At 42.0% G+C, this 20644-nt stretch overlaps 1 protein-coding gene across 1 annotated transcript in view; it reads right to left on the bottom strand.

Annotated features, from left to right (window-relative positions):
- The window catches only part of LOC126545388 (uncharacterized), a 31120-nt gene extending 17754 nt beyond the window's left edge, over positions 1–13366 (bottom strand). The window contains exons 1-2 of the mRNA XM_055061837.2: positions 13302–13366; positions 8709–8825 (exon numbers count right to left, since the gene is read on the bottom strand). Of these exons, the coding sequence (XP_054917812.2) occupies positions 8709–8825; positions 13302–13344 (160 nt within the window). The 5' untranslated portion in view covers positions 13345–13366. The remainder of the gene's footprint in view (positions 1–8708; positions 8826–13301) is intronic.
- Positions 13367–20644: the final 7278 nt, after the last annotated feature.

Genomic DNA, 20644 nt, shown 5'->3' on the forward strand with positions numbered 1-20644 from the left:
TAGAGTGACTCATTGCAAAGAGACACCTCTCAGAACACTTAAACAACAGCAATTCAATAGTCTATGCTACATCAAATGATCTTGTACTACTGTTCATTTACAATTCTGAACATTTTGGTAATATGGTCAAATGAAGTGAGTTTATTGCAACAATTTTCTTCAAATTAGCACACACCATGTGGACAGAAGCTGCACCTTACAGGCCTATCTGAATGCTATATGCAGCTTGCCAAACAAAGGTCTCCTTTATCAAAAGGAAAAGAAAAAGAGTCAAGACACAATTGATGATGTTGTAAGATACTCGGAACATTGTTGCCATTCAAGCAAACTAGCAACACAGGTGTGGATCTGAATAACTCTAGAGTCTTACAGCACAACACAACTTAAAACAGTATAGTGCTTTTGGTAGTAGTAGCCTGCACTGTAACATCATGCTGTAATGGAATGTGAATGCAAGAAAAGTAGGTGCCCTTCTTTCTGCACTTTTGGACATGAGTATGACACTGGCACCACTAATTCACAATGCTTAACTTAGCAGCTAGAGTGCATTTAGTGCACAACTACTTCACAATCTCATATTAGACAGGCAGTAATTCATGGGAAAATGAAGATACGAAATTATCGACAATAGTAAAACGAGGAAAGCCTCAGGCTGGACCCAATGTTTTGACAACAAAGGCCCCATTTCTTTGTCCAAGCAACAGCTGCCTTATTTGGCAAAGTTTATACACTCTCTCACATCCGATGGGGGAGGAGAATAAGGAATAAGGAGCTACATAGAAACAAGATGGGGAGTGGGGGATAGGAGGGACAGTGAAGGGTTGTGTTGCACCCCAACCCCGCCCCTCCTCTATTTGTAACACTTGAACTTTCCTCACCCTACTCCATGCATTCCCTTATTCTCTTCCTCGGCTGGGTGTGGAGGTGAATGAAGACAAGTCTCCTTGTTGTAACCCTGGTTCCAGCTTGAGACACACTTAATTGACAACTATTGACTACAATTCCAAATTGAAATTTTAAATAGCTGAGTGAATGAGGTAGTCCACCTTGTTTCTTGTCATTGCAAGTTTCATTCCAGCACAATGGTTCATGATAAACGCAGCGTTTACCTTAGTAATGCAGCATTGGTGTACAGTGCAAGAACCTCGAGTACATACACCCGAGTAAAATTGTGTGGGCAGCAAGCACATGACCAGACACCCATAATCTGAATTTGCAGCAAAATATTTCATACACTACCAACAAGGTTGACAGCAAGCAAAAATTAATCGAATGAATAGCCAAACTATGGAAAAAAAAGAAAACATTCTCAGGTCATCATAAGCTGGGAGTTACACAAGAATATTAACCAGGGTGACATTGACTCTAAGTCCCAATCCTGTGCTGTAGTTCCCATACATGCTCGTACTGAACTTGTCAAAGACAGGCCCTGGTCATACAGGCCACAGCTGCTCACTTTGCTTGTCAGAGACAAACTGGGCATGCCAACTTATTTCATGCTTATACAGCTGAGCACAGATACACACAGACACACACACACACTTACTCTGACATTTTGTATTCCTTTCCTTATCTCTTCAGACAATTACATTTAAAATTTAGAAGTGAATTGAAGAGAAGCCTCTTTTTCAAAATAATTTCCCTTTGTTGATATTCTGACTGCATATGAGAGCTCAGTGGCACATGTAATATATTCTTTGAACAGGGATATAATGCGCTAAAATTGCCAATTTCCATTTGAAGAAAGAACGTAGGAGTTAAAAGGTCAATAGAAGCCAGCTTTATACAGCCTACACAGCTACCCATTTCCTGCAGCATAAAAAAAAAAGGAAGAAAAAGAAGAACAAGCAAAAGGAAGAAAGAAAAGGTTCCTTGCAAGATTTGCCAAACCACACAAAGATGCCTGAAACTACCAAGATGGTTGCACTGTCGTGCACTGTATGACCTAGAACACTGACTGCTTGAACTAAAATTCCATAAAATAACAGTATTTCACCAAAGCTTAATATGTGCATGACAAATAGTGTTAGAACAATATAAAACATATCAGGTCCATGTTCTAAAGCTTGTAAGAGTAAATATTTTCAGTCTTAAAAAAGCACTCGTAATGACTAAACCATTTACTTAGTTGCTGACATACTAATTCATATGAAACTTGTGTAAATGTCCATATGTCAAACAAGACAACAGAGTAAAGAAAAAGGACTTATGTTACGAGATACATGCAGATGAATTTCTTTACCAATGAAATGTAAGCACAAAACGTGATAATATTATATATATATATATATATATATATAGCATTGACGCCTCCAGGTAGCATTTGTGGGTTTATTGACAAGTTGCCTTCACCCAAAAAGTTCACGTACACGTGTACATGTGACACTTGCGGCAGGAACGATGTTCCACATCCGCGGCCAAGGCTTATGAGTGGTGGTGCTGGCCGACATTCCCAAGGTTAGTTCTAGTAGATGAAACAAATTTTCCAGAAAGTGGATGGGAAAATGGTGCCATGGTAGCTCAATTGGCAAGAGCATCGCACGCGTAATCCATAGACGTGCGTTCATATACCACCTTTGGCCAGTGATTTTTTCATCCACTTTCATTTCCATTAATTTATCATTTCTTTAATTCAATTAAAAAGTACAAGTAATTTCCCCTATGCTGTCCTTGGTGACTGTTGGCTTCTTATGACATGACTAAAAAAACCAGGGCCCCTCGGTTTCCTTTCTTCTCGTTCAAACACACACACATACATCACTAGCTTAGTGAATTATCTTAAGAGCTCATATGCTTTTAGCAACTAAAAAATACACTATGCTATAGTATTATGGCCTAGCATGCAGTAAGTACCATATGAAACACATCCTATAACTTCTGCTCAAATCAAAGCAAACTTTATAATGCTACAGCAATGTGCTTAACTAAGCTACAGCAATGCACTTGCATTCATTGAAACTATAAATGATGCACTTCTGCTGCAGTGCTAAGGCAGCAGAATAGAAGGACAAAAGACATAAGGATGTAAAGCTGATGCCATGATTGCTTAGTGTAAATTATTATATTCAATGAAACTGTAAACGGTGCACTTCTGTTAAGGCAGCAGTACAGGACAGAAGACTCAAAAATGTAAAACTGATGCCACTACTGCTTAGAGTAAATTGTAAAGCTGTGCCGGTACAAGGTAAGGATTCCTTTCGCACAATTACACTTCCGTCTTATCTTTCACCACTCAAGACCAGTAGATTCTCATGGTAAGGGGTTGGACCACTGACGAAGCACAAGAAGGAAAAGAACTGGAATAGAATGGCCATATTATGCCTTCCCAGTGCATGTTGCTGCCTCTTGAAAGTAGAAAAAAATATAGCACAAAGCTGGAAAGCACACAAGGAAGTAGCCAAGTGCTTGTCTATTTCTTTGTGTGCTTGTTCATTGTGCACTGTCTTTTTTTTTTTTAATTCAGCATTTATTGATGCATATCACACCAGAAATATCCAGCATAATCCAAGCTACAAAAATTCTGTACAACAGAGCTATGGCACCAATTGTAATGCAACAGGTGGTCAGTTACACAATATGCATCACTGAAACTGTAATTGCAAAGCCTTGATAGTGAAGTGCTGTGACAACACTAATCCAAAGACAACATATATACCTGCACTTTGAAATAATGTTGAATCCGTGAATGGCAGCCTACTGTCTCATGTTCCCTTGACATTGTTCGCTAAGTACATGGGCTTGTAATGCATCAAGGTTCACATGGCTATGTAACCTTCTGTGGATCAAAAAGTATTCAGCCCTGCATACAAAATCCATCAACATATTTATGTAAGGCTAGCAGTTTAGTTTTGTTACGTAGCCTAGTTTAGAGCATATAGTTTTATCATTGAAGAAATATGCAAACTGAATATCAAGAAGCCTCCCTCTCTCACTCTAATCTGCAACTGTATGGCAAGTAACAATGGTGTTCACGTTTTCTATTTGTACTAGTGGAATTCACCATTAAATATTTATATGAAAAACAAGAGCATTGCCACCTGAGGAGCAAATGCCATTCAAAATGGGTGTGCACTGAGCGCTCTCTAAACTTTTGCTTTCGGGTGTACTTTAGTAGCCACAAAAATGTTAATAAATGGACCCAGCAGCTTACCACAGTCACAAAATGTCTTAGGTATAAAAAGGCACTTACACACGAGCCTCTTGCAGCGAGTATTTCTAGGAAGCATCCTCAAAGTATCTACAGAGCGATATCGAAGCAATGAGACATCATTTTTCTGTGAAATTGCAATATGATGGACCAGAAACATAAGAAGAGTTAGAATAACTGTATAATTACTTAAAGGTTCACATCACATTCAAGAAATAGTTAAAATGTGACTCCGTGCCACAATTCAATTCAGCTTGGTTTAGAATATACAAATTTGCACACTCCTTTTACCTACTATTACAGTGAATTCATCTATCCAATTAAGTGTTTTGCACAGTCCCTTTAACATGCTCCTCTCTCTACTAACAGAGCTGCAATATTTGATGATGAATAATGACACTAGTTGCAATGTGTCCAAAGAAATATAGCACAGAAACCTCAGGTGAACAAAATGAAAACAAGGTAATAAATTTGTCAGCTGTAAAATAAAACTTCAAATATTTATACACCAACAACAGTCATAAACTCCCTCGTAACAGAGAAACATACAATATAGACTCTATAAGCACAAAACCTTATCTAGACATTGAAAGGACAACACAATCAAAAGCCAATGTAGCTCTTGTAGGTAGAGATACATACAGTATAGGCTAAAAAAATCACATGTGCTGGTCACAATCAGCATTGAGTAAATAAACTCTTCGTCTATTCTGACAAGGATTTTTTACACAAATGTTCAATGACTTAAGAGGCATCATACAAACATTAAAGAGAGACAGAAAGAAAGAATCCAGCTTGCAAAAATTAGATTACATATACAATGCTCTAGCAGCTCTCTCCCAAACTGAGTGCAAGTTTCCAAAATGGGCTTTTTGTCCCCAAAATCTGACACTTTCTACATCAGAATATTGCGAAGCAATCCTTACTCATTGATACAGTAGTTTCTGCAGACATAATAGCTGCCGCAATACAGCTTCTGATGCAGCAAGTGCTAGCAGGTTAGTTCTCAAGAACATGTTTATAGTCAGTATGACCTGATTCTCAATTATTTTCTTTTTGGCATTGTCAAAACATGTCCCTCTAGAATATTTTGTCCTCAGCAGCAGCTCATGCAAGCTTGCATATAACACTATTCTCTGTAAACATTAGCTTCAACAAAGTTCTTGTGCATACCTATTTAAGAGCCAAGTATGATATCTATTATCTACAAATAAAGTGCACGACAAGCCACAATAAGGAAGTAAAATACAGACTTCAAATATAATAAAACAGTTGACTCAGTACTCTAACATCTGTGAGACATTTCCAGCTGTAGAGCAGGAACAATGAATAATGTCATGTATACTGAATGCATGTTAGTAATTACTGTGTAGTAAACTTTACTGCCAGGGCCATGGATGTAAACCAGTATTAAAAAAAAAAAAGAAAACACTTGATTCTATTCTCCCTACCGCCACTAAATGAAGACAGAAATATGTTTTCAGAAAGTTTTCAGAGGCATGTATAGATGAAAAAGACTGCAGTGGGCAGCAACTAAAATACTATTAGCTTAATGCACAGCACTGCTTTCCTGGAAGTAAACAATAATTTCCAATGAAAAACAAACCACGGCTTTCTTGCAAAATGTTGACTACATCTCGCACCTCCCACACATAGCCAAAGGGTTAAATGAAAATGATGACCAAATATGAAAATGTACATCTACATGTAGTGAAATAAGTGTTCTCCTACATACATTTAACTGCAATAAAGCTGTCAACAGTCTTAGGCGTATCACAATTTTCCTTACAACTTGCCAAGCGCTATGAAAAAGCATGCCATATTGCAATGTGTGGATGGGATAAGTGGATGCATGTAAAATTCATTGAGTGATGAAACTAATAAGCATGCAAAATACATCTATGTGTTGTGATCACATTCATGTTCAGGTTTGCCAACATGGCATAGATGGGTGTAATGTGCACATCCAGAATGTGCACAATGTGAAACTTGGCCGATGCAAATTAACTTCTGCAAAACTGTTTTTATGTCATTTACAACGTGTTCTTTCCCATCTTTTCTCACTTACTTGTTTAATGGTTCTCGACTGAGAAATGTGTGAAAGTATAAAAACAGTAGTCTTCTTTTCTCAAAGAACTTGTCTTGGTCCCATTGCATTGAACAAATGTGCAACCGCGCACTTAGAAAGCTAGGCTATCTGCAATGTGCTCCTCATTCGGGCCCTCTTAACACAAGGCTCCTCCCCTAGAACACACTCGCGGGTCCAATGCTAGAGTACGGCTTCATTGTATGGAATCCATACAAGAAATCTAACATCAACAAAATTGAGCCTGCCCCGCAGAAGACTGTACACTTCATTTCTTCTCACAGCAGGTATTTTTCACCTAGTTCTGATCTTTGCAATCTTCAGCTTGCCACTCCCCCTCTCCATCACCATGTTGAGTCTTCAAAGTTTTCTCATGCTATGATTAACTCTCCACGATTTCCTATACTAAGCAGCTACATCACACCAGCTAGATCTTTGTCCACTAGACACTATCACAAGCTGAATATATCTCCATTTCATCATCCCACAGACGTGTTTAAATAGCTTTTTGTTCGCACTATAGAACACTGGAATGCTTAACCTGGTCCTGCTCATCTTTATCGCCTGCTGAATTCCTTTTATAGATATTGTTAATTGCTTTTGTATTGTATCTTGTTTTCTTCTTTGTATCTTGTGCTCCCCACTAATGCAATAGCCCTTTGCAGTTTTGGCACGTAAAACCCCAGAATTCAATTCAAACATTGCATCAACAAGCCTTAACTTTAATTAATTCTTAAGTGCTATGGATAACCTCAGCCTGGTTGCAAACATTATGAAAAAATATGTGGACAATTTTATTTAAAAAATTTCGGCCTATTTGATTATGTATCTCAACGCAATAATAAAGTGACTGTAGCTTCAAGCAAATGACATCTGTGACTTTGACTGGTCGAATATCCCCCTCAGCCATTGTGTACACAATTGCCCATGCCAAGACAGTTCATCAAATGCAAAATCATTGATGAAAACAGTGGTATTTAGAATGTCTCGCAAACATATTGAAACACTTCTGATTGGACCTGTACTGTAAGTTTGCATAATATGTGCATGGTGCTTTTGCTTTAGTAAAATGAGTTGGAAGTGTTCGCTGTCGGTATCAGTATGTCATCATGTGGCAGGTTCATTTCTTTCATTGTTTTTGACAATGCTTTACATCTAACATATATGTTGCCAGATGGGTGCTTTCCAAGTATGCTAGACATGAAATAGTTTGTTTTCCTATCTGACATTTATGTAGAGAGTTCTCACATAGAGTCCACATTGTGTAAACTTGATAAAGCTCACTGAAGAATTCAAAATTATTAATCCGTTCCACAGCAGCACACTTTCACGATTCTCAAGATGCAAAAAAATCTGGTAAAACTAAATTTTCAAAGTACAATTTAAGTGGCACCTGAAGGAAACATCAGTCCTGTTCTTATTGCAGATGTGTTGACTGCAGTTAATAGAGGCACTGTGCTCTAAATTTTGGGTACTTGTGTCAATTTCTGCTGAACTTCGCCCAGTACAGTCAAGTGTTTCCAACATTTAACATACTGTATGCAACAATTGAAAAATGAGAAGGCTTCTTAGGTAAATTAGGCACTTAAGGGGCTTTTATGCTTCAGATGAACAAACACTTGCTTAACCTAGCAAAGTCAAAGATGGAAGTAACTTGCAGACAGGTGGGAGAGAGGCACATTTCAAGACAATCACTTGCGCACAAGTCATGCAAGAGCTACTGCAATCCTAGTATTACCTATTGCCACATGCTACCTACCATAGTCAAGGTAAAACAGGCCTTGACCAAAAACATTAAAAGAAAAGAAACCAAGACATTTCAGGGCCCTCATATGGGAGCAGAAACATCATGGTTTCTTTTCTTTTAATCTTTTTGGTCAGTGCCCGTTTTACCCTTGACTACGAGCAATCCTGACCAGACGAGTTTTCGTCGAACTCCCGATTTCATACTACCTATACCTAACCTTCTACACCACGCATGTGACATCATAGATCAAAAGAAAGCATGCCTCAATGCAATAAGTCTTTTTACCTTTGAGAAACCACCAATATATACATGATGTCACCACCAGAGAGAGACATATTCAGACAGCTTGAGTAGCCTCAGAGTATGCAGAGCCAGATGCATAACAAACCTCACAGATGTCTTTTTTTTTGTCAATAGAATGTTCAGGTTGACACAAAGCATCCAGAAGGCACTTTACAAGAAAGAAGACTCTGTGAGAGTAGTATCATAGCCATGGGGTACAACAACAGTTGGTCCAGGTCACTGGTAGCAGGGGGCTGCCTACTGGAAGATGGACTTGATTCGGGGTCTAGCAGATGCTCTGAGTCCGACGTGAGGCCTGGTAGCTCGGCGGAAGGTTTGGCTAAGGAAGGACTGGCTGCGCGAGATCCCTTTAGCTGGGGCTGCTATGGCCTGAAGGCCCAGATCATGGGACAGTGCTAGCTCAGGTGGCAGAGGTGGGTGCTTACGTTGTGGGATGCTCTTGGAGCCAGACATCACAGTAGCTCTGACAGGCTGTGGCACTCCACCCTTCAGGTATTGGCATGGTTTGCGTCCACTGTTGTCACGGACATTGGCATCTGCACCTGCATGTCAAATGTGCATAACAGCCCATTGGAGTATCAGAAAAAATATCGGAAGTGAGTGATTGGCTCATATAATTATGTCACTAGGAGTGTGGGACGTAAAAACAGGCCTTTTTCAACCTGTACTTTTCGAGAAACATGACTGTATATGTACACAGAGCCCACAATACCTAGCATAGGAAGTCTGGATTTAAACTTTCGGAAGCAAATAAACCAAATAAGAAATAGTAAAAGAAATACTGAGGCTGTGAGCCTCGCATTTTGGATACATGATGTAGGCTGCTGTTGTTGCATCACCTTGGGGACAAGTAGATGAACAGTAGAACAGCTGAGCGCATGGCCCCCATTTCGCGCCATCACCAACGGTGGCTGCGGCGAGCGCTTTGCACAGGTGCAGTAAGTGCCATGAATGGTGCTCGGCTCACATTGTCTGCTGCCGAGTGCAGCCGCTGCTTAAGGTGTCGTAAAGCAAGCAGTCATGCATTTGTTTCCAGAGTTGACCAGCAGCTCCCTGGTCAATTAACCCGATAGCCAGTGGTCAGGGCACCACAAGAGAATAACACTACACAAAAAGGTGTGTCTCGCCCATCTTGACCGTTCCAACTTACCAGTCAGTGATGACAAGCTGTCCTACGTTCTTATAATTACCTCACACTATCGTTTTCTATTATTGGAGTATGGTGGCTAGATACAATTTTAATTATTTCTATATGTGCGTGTGTTGTGTCCAAATGCCTATGCCAAAGGTACACATTGGTGTCGAATCCAAAGTTTAGCATCATGGATGGATGTAAACCTTTTGACCAGCAAGCATTTCTTTATGAAGCAAGAACGGTGAATTGCTAAACGAACATGCAATTCAAACTACGGATCTCCCAATCACGAGCGCAGTGCTGTGACCACTACACTGAAAAATGAGTGGAGAGAGCTTATTCCAGAGTATTTATCTGTGGGCATCTAGTGCAACTCAACTAGTGCATCCTCCTGTTTAGTACCTAGGTGCAGTCCCCAGATATCTCTCTCGCAACTCACAGATGTGCATAAGGGTCAGGAAAACACTGCTTATCTCTGGCTTGTATGTGCCCTTGACAAAATGGAAAGGAGCACTTAGAGCAGCAGCAGAAGCAGCTCAAGCTGAGCATCGTTGGCACTCGCTGCACCTGCACGAAAATGTCACCACAGCTGCGACTCAGCACCTTTGACAGTGGGCAGCTCTGTACCTACCTACTCACTCACGAGACCTAAGAATTTCAAACTCTGACTGATTCCAAACATAAACAGAGCAAGCTGCCATATTTTGTCCCCTGTACTATGCATGCAACCCCGCTTATAAAGTACGGGTAACATAATGTTGACCATAAAGCACAAAAAAACCAGCGCTCGTCCTGTCTGGTCTTCCTTCTTGTGCCCTCGTTTTTTGCACTTTAAATCAAGTAGGAATTCTTACAAACTCGCCCAAATTTCAGTACTTGTAGGATTAATTTCTGGTACACGGGGCCCTTATGTGTTCTAAACTTCTATTGTCCAATCCCGCTGCTCTGTCCTCACTACCGCTCATCCTGTCTGGTCTTCCTTTTTCTGTACTCACTTCTTGCACTTTAAGTCTGTGGCGATTTAGGAATTCGCTGGCACCATTGCGCGGGCACATTCACCTGCTCTGCCATCCCTACGCCTCACCCCCTTCTCGCTCCGAGCTAGTTGCCAGCGGTGGTGTTCCACTCGCGATGGTTCACGGTGAGGGCGGGGACGCTGACGTCACGAGGTGGCTGCTGGCGGCTACTCTCGTGGTGAGAGCGTGGGCTTCTGCCTATGGACTGCACCGAGTACGTACATGCTTCCTCTTGTCCACCGACACCTTTGTGACTAGGACTTGAGCTCACGCACGGGGCGTTTGTCCGTGCGGGGAGCACGTACCTTGTGTTGATCCTTTCTGGATGCTAAGCCGAAGAACCAGTGCCTAGTGCTCATGCAAGGTCTTACCCCGCCGAGCTGCACTTATTGGAGGCCCAAGCCGACGGAGATTGCCCGAGCTCTCGCGAGTTGGCCCATTGGTTATCGCGAGAGCAAGTAGCATAGCCAACGGGACTTTTCCTAGCGGCTTGTCCCAGCTTGAGCCTGTGCTCACGCAGCAACGTGCTATAGACACACCTGTCTGTAATTTTTGCCCTTCGTGCGGGACTCCTTTGGTTCCCTGACACCCCCGAGACCGGGCATTTGTGCAGTATTGGGTGCCGCCGGAGACAAACGGTTTCCATTAACTCACGAGCTCAGTAGCCCCTTGCGGCCTGAGCTCGTGTGCAGCGGTGCGCTAGAGGCCGATGGCTGACGCAGCCCTGTGGCTCGCTAAGCTTGAACCTGCGGTGGTCGGTACTCCTGTGCGATCCAAAGACCCCACAATTCAAGTATGAATTTTCGGTTCTTGTAAAGAAACCAGAATGCACAAAGCCAAGGGACTGAACGCACATGCAATAAATGATGCTACAACCCAAACATAAGATTCCTAAGCGAAGGCAGGTCCAAGGTAGCCTTCAGAAGGGGGCCCTCATCATAGCATACAGAGAAGAGGGATGGGGAGGTGTTGCAAACATAATACTGTTAGCTGGCAGGCGACAAAGGGGGGCCCAGGCCACCAGGGCACCCCTAAGACGCAAAGCTACCACAAATACCATGTCCAAGCAACTCCTTAAACTAGTTGCCCCAATTTAATTGAGTGTATACTATACTTTGGTGGGCAATAGTACATTGTTCTAGGCGTCCCACGAAACATTACTGCTGCAGCAACATATTGGGGGCGAGCTCCACCACTGGAAAAGCTGGCGCCACTGTCGGCGTGACGTCGCATGAGGGGTCACGTGGACACAGCAGCCGCGTCAGCTGCTTCGGAAGCGGCGAAGCGAGCAAAAAACAAAAGTTTAAAGTCCCACCTGCGCTACGGTTCTGATTAAGCGGTGAAGTTTTCCCACATTGGGTATCTACTTGAAAACATTTGAAAGTACTATAATAGGTATTGGCTGCCTTTGGAGGCGTGCAGCATGGTAGGCTACTGCTCAGTGCCGGACGCACGCAACGGAGCCCGGTGTCAGCCTTATTCACACGAAGCTGCAGGGCAAGGAGCTGCGTGAAGCTTGGCTGGCGAAACTTAGAACCGGCAGACAGCCATCAGCTACAACTCGGGTATGCAGCAAGCACAGACGCGAGGAAGATTTCTGCTACGGCGCCGGGACCGCCATGTTCGGTGAGTAGCAGAAAACGCGCAGCGAGACGCTCGCCCACGCTCGCTGCCCGGCTAATGTCAACAGTTTGGTCTATGAACTTGTTGATGCTAGATACTGGCGAGTTCAGTGGAATGGAAAGGGAGCGGTAAGAAGTACATTAAAAGAAGCATGGTATTTATGATCATGTTTGTGTTATGAATTAATGCAATGGATTACGAAAAAGAAGCAGAGGGCAATCGCACACTGACAAGACTGATAAACATACAGTGCGACGCAACTTGAGCAATAATATTGAAATGTCATAGAATTTAGAAGACAAAAAAATATTGAATTGCTGCGACGGCACATCACAGTCGCCGTAGTTAGGTGTCGAAGTCTCTATAACGTTATTATTTTTGAACAGTTTTGATAGAGACCACGCAACAATGGTTGCTAGTGTACTGTCAAATGCTCATATGCTGCGGCCTAAAGCTCATGGCACGGTACGAAAATGCGCTCGCAGCAAAAGCAAAACATTGTGCGCGGACATGCATGCAGACGCGCAGTTGGTCGCTGCAAACCCGCGCAATCGCTGGATTGAGGCTCCATTCTGTTATGCTCCATTTGGTTATACAGACAGCCCACTATAAGAACAGTTTACTCTCAGCGTTTGCCTACCTTTCACGCAAGAAGCCGGTTCTAGAAAGCGGCGACCGCGCGCAGTGGCGTTCACTGTGCGTATTCGGTAAAGAGATAGCGTCTGTATACGATTCTGTGCTTTCAGTTTGCCCAAGATTATTATATCGACAGTCAAAAACTTCCCTCGTTTTGAGAGTACCTACATAAATGTCCAGGAGGGCTGCCGCGTGGTGTTTTTATTGAGCGCCATAAGCTATATCTATGAGGAGCGCGCCGCGTGATTCCTCATACTACGCAAGAGAGGCGCTTCCAACAGATGGCGACTCCATAACTCTTCACCCCCAATACTGCACAGAGTATATATTAGCAGCTAGGCAGCTGCTACTATATGTCATCCTCTAAGGCAAGCCTAAGCAACAGTCAAAGACTGCCTTGCACATATTGGTTACCTGTCAGCTTTTCTCACTGCCAGCTATAATTTCGTGTAGTACAAAAACCCAGACTTTCTAAAACAATAACAAGAACTGCTATAATGACATTTCATTTCACTACTGATTTTTCGCTACTTGCAAATCTGTAATGCCATAACCCAGAGAACTTCAAAATAATGCATAACAGACTAAACAGTTATGTAATATCTTACCATAGGTACGCAGTAACTCAGCTATGTGGTGCTGGTTGAACATGTATGCCAGATGGAGTGGTGTGTAGCCCTGGAGACAGAGCAGGAAAAAGGCACATGTATTAAGCATATGACAGTCAAATATGAGATAATTAAGGTTTGCTTCAATATATGGCAAGTGCCATACTTTTCATTATAGCTCAGTGGCTATGGTGTTCTGTACGAGTCACAAATTCAATTTCTGGGAACGGCAGCTGCATTACAATGGGGTGGAAAGCAATAGCACTCATGTATACAGAGTTTTGGGTGCACATTGAAAAACCCCAAGTGGTCAAAATTAATCGAGAGTTCTCCACTACATCTCTAATAGCCCTCGAGTTGCTTTGGCTTGTTAAACACTGACACTCAATTGTTACTGCAATACCTGCATGAGCTCACTAGGCCACTGGTACAGGCGAATTGCATAAGCAAAAAGGATATGTAGTAAAGAAAAGCAAATTACTGGTTTAGGATTTTAAACCACATGCTCTTTTTTTACAGAGGGAAGGAATGTCGATTGGCTGGGATGGTTTGGATAAAACAAACACCTTCTTTGAATGGCCACACAACCAGCATGCGAAAATAGACGCTCGGACACTATAGGTTTGCTGGAATCAACATGAACTCTATCTCTATGTCAACATACATTCTCCAAACCGGCGTGCATACTGTGCCACGTCTCCAGCGGACTTGGAGTGACACAACAATGACTGTGTTGCTATATATAGTATGACTTGAATTGCAAGGGCATTTGACGCCTCCGGCTTTGGGTGGCGTGGTGGCATATGCAGGAGAGATGGGGAGCACTCGGCTCCACATCACAAGGGACTTAAAGAAAACAAAAAACAGTTGCTTTACCACATCCGCACAGTCACTGCTCTCGTGCACCGCAATTCCGATACAATTTCAAAATTTTTGAGCGCACTCCTGTCAAATTCTCAAAAACGATTATTCAAACAGGTCTAATTGGCTGAGTCGATTAAATGCAAAGTGGACATCGATGAAGATTAATTGTATTGTGGGATATATTTAATCAATTAATCATTCATTGGTATTACCAGCCCTAGCTCACTCCTGATGTGACCATGATGTCGCATCCTGTCTAGGTCACCCATGCAAGCCAATTTTCACTCACTATATTAGCGTATTAAGGATGTAAAAAAAAGAAGAAATAGCCCAGTTGCTACTTTTGACAATTTGCTTATTTTGCCATGTGTCACATATTATCTAACAACACAACTTGTCAATGTAAAGCAATGTATCTGCAAAAGCAAATATACAGATGAAATACTTAATGAGCTTATGGAGTGAGAGTCATATGAACTTACCCCCTGGTGAAGTTGCAGCACAGGACAGGGATGCAATACAAAGAAGAGAAATGTGTAAGTAAAGAAAACAAAACACATGGTTATAAATTTTGAGCATGACCACAGGCAAATTATAAAGAGAAAGACACTAAGAGTTCTCTGCATGAAAATAGTCACCATCAGGTGCTACACAAACAAACAAGGTAAAAGAAATCCTAAAAGTCCTGCATCATTTTGTTGCTTATAGGATTGGAGACTTTAAGGACATGAACAGTAAGCATGAAGTCTTCACTTAACGTGGGCAAATTTTTATGGACAACAGTGCTGTGGAAAGGCAACTTTCCTACCACCATGGCACACAGCCTGAAATAAGTGTGGAGTGCTGCTGTAAATTTCAGGGTATGCAGTCACCATTAGACTTAACATGAACAATGAAGACATGTACAGCAGCCGAATTTTAACAAGGATGTAAGGAGCAAACATTCAAAGCGCCCAGCATCCTCTGCACGAGAAACAAAAAGGCACTTCAGCCTTGCTTCGGTCAAGTATGATGGTGACTGCACATTTGCTACAAAAGGGCATTTTTTCATTGCTTTGGTGTTCCACAAAATTCAGAAGTAGGGCGTACCTTACTTTCATTAGAAAGGTAAGAGGGACAGCAAAGAAAAATATTGGGGAACCTGCAGCTTGCACCCAACTACAAACTTTTTTTCTATTCAAGTACATTAAAAACATTTTTTATACAGACCCTCAACAATTAAGGAAAAAACGTAGCAGTGTCACCAGAAAGGTGAAGCACTGGCAGAAATAGCAAAGTATTAGACAATTACATGAAGTTCGTAATTTATTGGCTGTATAAGTTGCAATGAGTTTATTCACTTATCAACTAAACAAGGGTGGTGTCACACGCCCATAAAACTAACATGAACAGATGTCACTAGATGACCATGAGTACTAGCTGCTGCAATTGGGAGTGTTGGTAGCAGAGAGCACACGTGCATGTCCCAAAGAGAAAGTTTCATGCTGCCGCTTCCTTCACCATCCCAACTGAAAAACTCAGATCTCATGACTTACAAGACTAGGCGCGCAGGAAGACAAGCGCATATTAGGGTGCCTCAATGACCTCCACACCCGCCACTCCATTCAGGGTGGGCACATTCTCTGAAGGAGTTGTCGCTGCTGCGACCGGTTTTTGTAGGCACTGTCCGCCATTGCACAGCCCACTTCCCATGGAACCAGCACATGTTAACTTTGCACAGCTGTCCGGCCGTGGTCTTCGGCACAGAATGCCTGGGTGCTAGGTGCAGTTGTGCACGAGCGACTCTAGAAATGGCTGCAGAATGTTGCACTTTCCAAAAGAGCCGAAAAGAAGATTTCAGTGGATTGTGAAAGTCAAGCTTCATCAAAGTGGTTAATTTGTGCAAACAGTACAAGACTACACTTTTGGAGTGCAGCAGCAGCAAGCATGCATATCTAACAGTGCTGAAGGAATATGTTTGTGATAGCAACCGTCTTCAGCTCATTTTCCCTTTCAGGCTAGGACTCAGTATACAAGTGCAATAAATAGAACACTTCAAAAGTTTACTCTGTGTGTTCATGACACCTGTTCTCTTAAACTACATGTGTGTACCAAGCTAGCATGAAAATAGCTGCTCTAGCATATTTACCAACAATGACATAAATACCAGAATTGCAATTCAATAAGTTACTTGTTCTTTTATTGTTTCAACAATTCAAATTCATATTCCAATGCTTCTGCTTCCTGAGACCACTTTGCTTGGGGAAGGTGCAACATCTAGAGCTCACCTATGCTAAAGGGAACGAGCCCACACCCCACCAGTAAAGACCAGTCAAAAGAGCAACAAATGGAGCAAGTTGGTTCATTTTGATTTTGAAAAAATGCACTGCCTTAAAAGCACTACCCAAATCAAAGATCAGTCAACTACGGCATCTAGGGTGATATCGCATCACAACATAGGTTGAGCAGAACTACACCATTAAAAATGTTGTTTCCCCGATTTATTATTATGCCTTGTCACCTCAACCAATTCTGCCAGCAGGAAACGCACCTGCGGAAGAGAATCCAGTGGCATATTCGTGTGTTTGCAGCGTGCTACCCGAGAGACAGGCTATGCAATGATGGATTCTGTAGCAGACGACTTGGTTGTCCCCACCTTGAACATTGCAGGTGGACATTGAGGCACCCTAGCGCATTTGAAGCCACCAGCCTTCTTGGCTTACCCTCGCATGTTTGTCCTTTGCCCTGGTAACCACAACAGACGGTCACCAACATACAGCGCATGAGTCATGTATGTGCTCGGCCACCCGGACAGCCACGGCCGGATTAAAGGAGGAAACGCCCACTTTCCTCCTCTAGCCCGGCCATGGAGTAACACGGGCTCGATTCCATGACGCCCAACGTTGGGCCTATTGGGTGTGTGGGAAGACGACATGCATCAGGCCACCAGCCTTCTCGGCTCGCCCTCACACCTGCAGCAGGCCATGTGACCACTAACACACGGCGGGCGAGCTGTTCATCGGTGAAGCCAACTCATGAGATTTATATCTAGATCTAGGGTGTTCAGCACCAACTTAAGGATTTGCGATTTTTGTGACAATTTCTATATATTTTTAGAAACATGCCGAGAGCTGATCCTATCGACCGATTCATACACCTAGGACCATGTTTTGTAATAACGCATTTAAATTCTTGCTATTTTTTCATCATTATAGCTGGGATCAGCCACTTGGTATGATGGGTATTATAAAAATCAAAACTGGATTGTTACAAAAATCAACCTCTGCAATTTTCAAGATGTTAAACTGGCTACACAAGGAACCAAAAATAGCAGGTGACTGGTTCCCCAATTTTGCTTCTTTACTTTATCCAATGCTGATATTATTGGTAATCTACGTATATATATCTTTTGCCCTGCTGGAAGGGAGAATCAAGCCTATGGAATCATTAATACATTCCAAAAACGAAATGAAGAAGTGTGTCAGTGGATTAGAATACACATCGTAGCCTCTCAGAAAAACAGACATTTCCATGAATGCCATCAAAAGCGTTTTGTTAGGCTAAAATCAATGCAAAAAATTTGGAGGACTCTTAAGCTTCGCCTTTAAGAGTGGAAACTGATAGCATTCAAAGATGACTGACTGCTTCTCACGTTTGCCAGCAACTGGAGCCTATGTAACCCTAGTGTTTACCTAGAAACGCTGGCCGCGAATGCTATGCACAAAGGCAGGCTTTCTGGTAGAAATGCGGCCTCTTGCGTGGGTCGCGATGCGATGGAGGCGAGCACCAGCTGGAGGTATCGCAAAGAACTGGGCACACCGTTCCGTGGCCCTCGAGACACCTGCGCGCCGGTGCACGCAAATGGCAGACACCGCGACTGGTTTGTGAATGGTAGAAACGCCGGAAAAGGGGTTTCTTTGAGTTTCTACGTAACAGAATTATGTTTTCTTGTATATTCAAATTACACTCTGAGCGCTATCATGTCTGCAGGTTGTGCGTAATTCACAGTTTGCGATTTTTCCACATATTTTAGCTTGAGAAATTCAATTAGTTCAGTAAATTCCTTGCGTCACACAGAGGGCCTGGGTATGGGTGATTTGAAAATCTTTTTGCCAAAACAATGTCCAACACAAACACTGGATTTTCTGCGACACGGACTCCTTAACGCTATCGTGTTGAAAGTAGGCTATTGAGATCCACTCTCCAGCAGATAATTGACTGCTCTGAAAGAAAATTCAAGAAAATGGTGAGGGTGGCTTTCAGCACTATGAATTCTCTGCATCAGGAGACATGGTAAATGCTCATTGTCTCTCGGTCCTTTTCACCGGCTCTGATATGAAAGGGCTACTGCAAAATAATATTTGCCCTCTTGGAAAAACTAAAGATATTAATGAGTGACTACCACTTGAATCACATGAGCAATGAAGCATCAATATAAAGTTGGACAAGTTTTGGCTAAGTTGTTATGGCTTTTGTAGCATGAAAAGAGTTGAAGTAAAAAATTATTAGCATGTGTTGGTGAGTTTTAGAGTTTTCGTTCCTTGTTTTTCATGCTATAGTACTGCCACGATTCATGTAGTACTGTCACTATCGCACCTATAGTACTGACGTAACAGAGCGAAGAACTTGTGAAAAATTACCATACAAAATGTAAAGCTAGGGATTTTCCTGCAACACTACAGATTTTTTAGGGTCATCTAGGGATATCTCAAGAGTCCGGCATCACTGCCACTCATTGTCCTTGCAGGTGGACTTAAAGAGACAGTAAAGGCAAAAATTAAGTCAAGCTAGTGTGATAGATTAATGCTGAAGAACATGTAAGGCATCAATATTATTGCGAACAAAGCTTTAGTAATCAAGAAGTTTAAGTAAATGCAGGATACGGTTTGAGACTCACCCGGGACACTCAAGTACTACTAAACCAATGACGTAGGCACTCGTGATTTTAATTCTGTCACTAGTACTCAACCACTCATAATAAAAGATAATTGCACTGCATTATAAGATGGAAGAAAATGCTACTTCACCAGTTCTACGTCACCAGCTTGATTTTTACAAAAAAGAACTCATTGACGTTACCCTTGACAATGATGCAGGTGGTCGAAAGGTTTCGTTTTTGTTCGACTCTGTGCCACCTGCCCTTTAGCGTTTCAGTAGCTTCGTTATCGATAGTGCTGTGTTGGTATTGCTCGCTCGCGAAACTCAAAGCACAGAATTCCACGTCCATGTGATGTCGCAAGACGCCCAAACGGTGCATGCTACTTGGCCAAAAGCAATTTCAGCGGTGCATCCAATGCTCTTTTGGCTCGGTTTCTCCATGGCCACGTGTTTCCGTTTTGCGAAAAAACTGTAGTGCCATCTGTCGAGTGTCGTTTTACTCACCGGTGCCAGTAAAGGGCAGTCATAGCTTATGCAACGTCACCACTCCCTGCTCGGGAGCAGGCGATACGAATTTCGCTAAAGGTATACGCACCTTTCAAATGTTATTTTGTCTTATGCTAAGTCTTTTCTTGCATGAAACAAGCACTGCAAAGTTTCTGGAATTGTATTTTAACAGTCCACGTTGACTTAATATTTGCCTTTAGTGCCCCCTTTAGCTCAGGACAGCACAGCGATGGAGAAAACATGCCAGAGAGTCTGTACAATTGCTTTTGCAGTGAAAAATTTTAGATCGGTAAACTGAACAAAATGTAAGTACTAAGTTTACAACCCTATAATTTTGGAAAGAATAAAATACAAGGAATACTGTACACTGAACCTATTAGGGTATCTAAAGAAGACAAGTTTATGCACCTGCCAAATGTGCATAAAAATGACAATAACTGGTTTTTGCCTTTATGTTCTTATGCTGTTACAGTGGTGTTAAGCAAACAAACGTTAATGACATTCACTTTAACATCATATGCAGCCAACTGCCTTTAACAAAACTCATTCACCCATATACTAGGTGTTTCAGCGAACACTTTCAAACATTTTTTTTAATTGCACATGGCAGATAGCACAATTTTAATCCATGAGCTGGTCTACTTGGAGAGGGGGACATTACTTGCACAAAAGAATTGAAATGCATAACTCACTAATTAGCAAAAATTCACAAATTAAGTTTTTACCTGATTACCTTATGGTACATACTGCAATTTACAAATTCCAGCTGAGGAGTTTGCAAGGCGGATCCACTTGGAACATATTCTCAGGATGACACCAGTTTACGAGATATTAATTTCCGAACGTTGCAGAGAAATGCATTGGCATTCCAGTTGCTTTTGCGCTTCAATGCATAAATGATGTGTTGTTAAGAAAGTAAGTAGAATGACACTGCATTTTTTACTGCAAATTTGACAACAACGCATATCTAGTAAATGGTGTCATCCACACAATTCTTTTCAAGTGGATATGCCTTGTAGTCTCAGCCGCTAGAATCTGTAAATTGCAATGTGCCATAAGGTAATTAGTTAAAAACATAATTAGTGAATTTTGTTAATTTCATGTAGCCCACGCAG

Source organism: Dermacentor andersoni, chromosome 1 (genome assembly GCF_023375885.2).
Source record: "Dermacentor andersoni chromosome 1, qqDerAnde1_hic_scaffold, whole genome shotgun sequence".
Lineage (NCBI taxonomy): Eukaryota > Metazoa > Arthropoda > Arachnida > Ixodida > Ixodidae > Dermacentor > Dermacentor andersoni.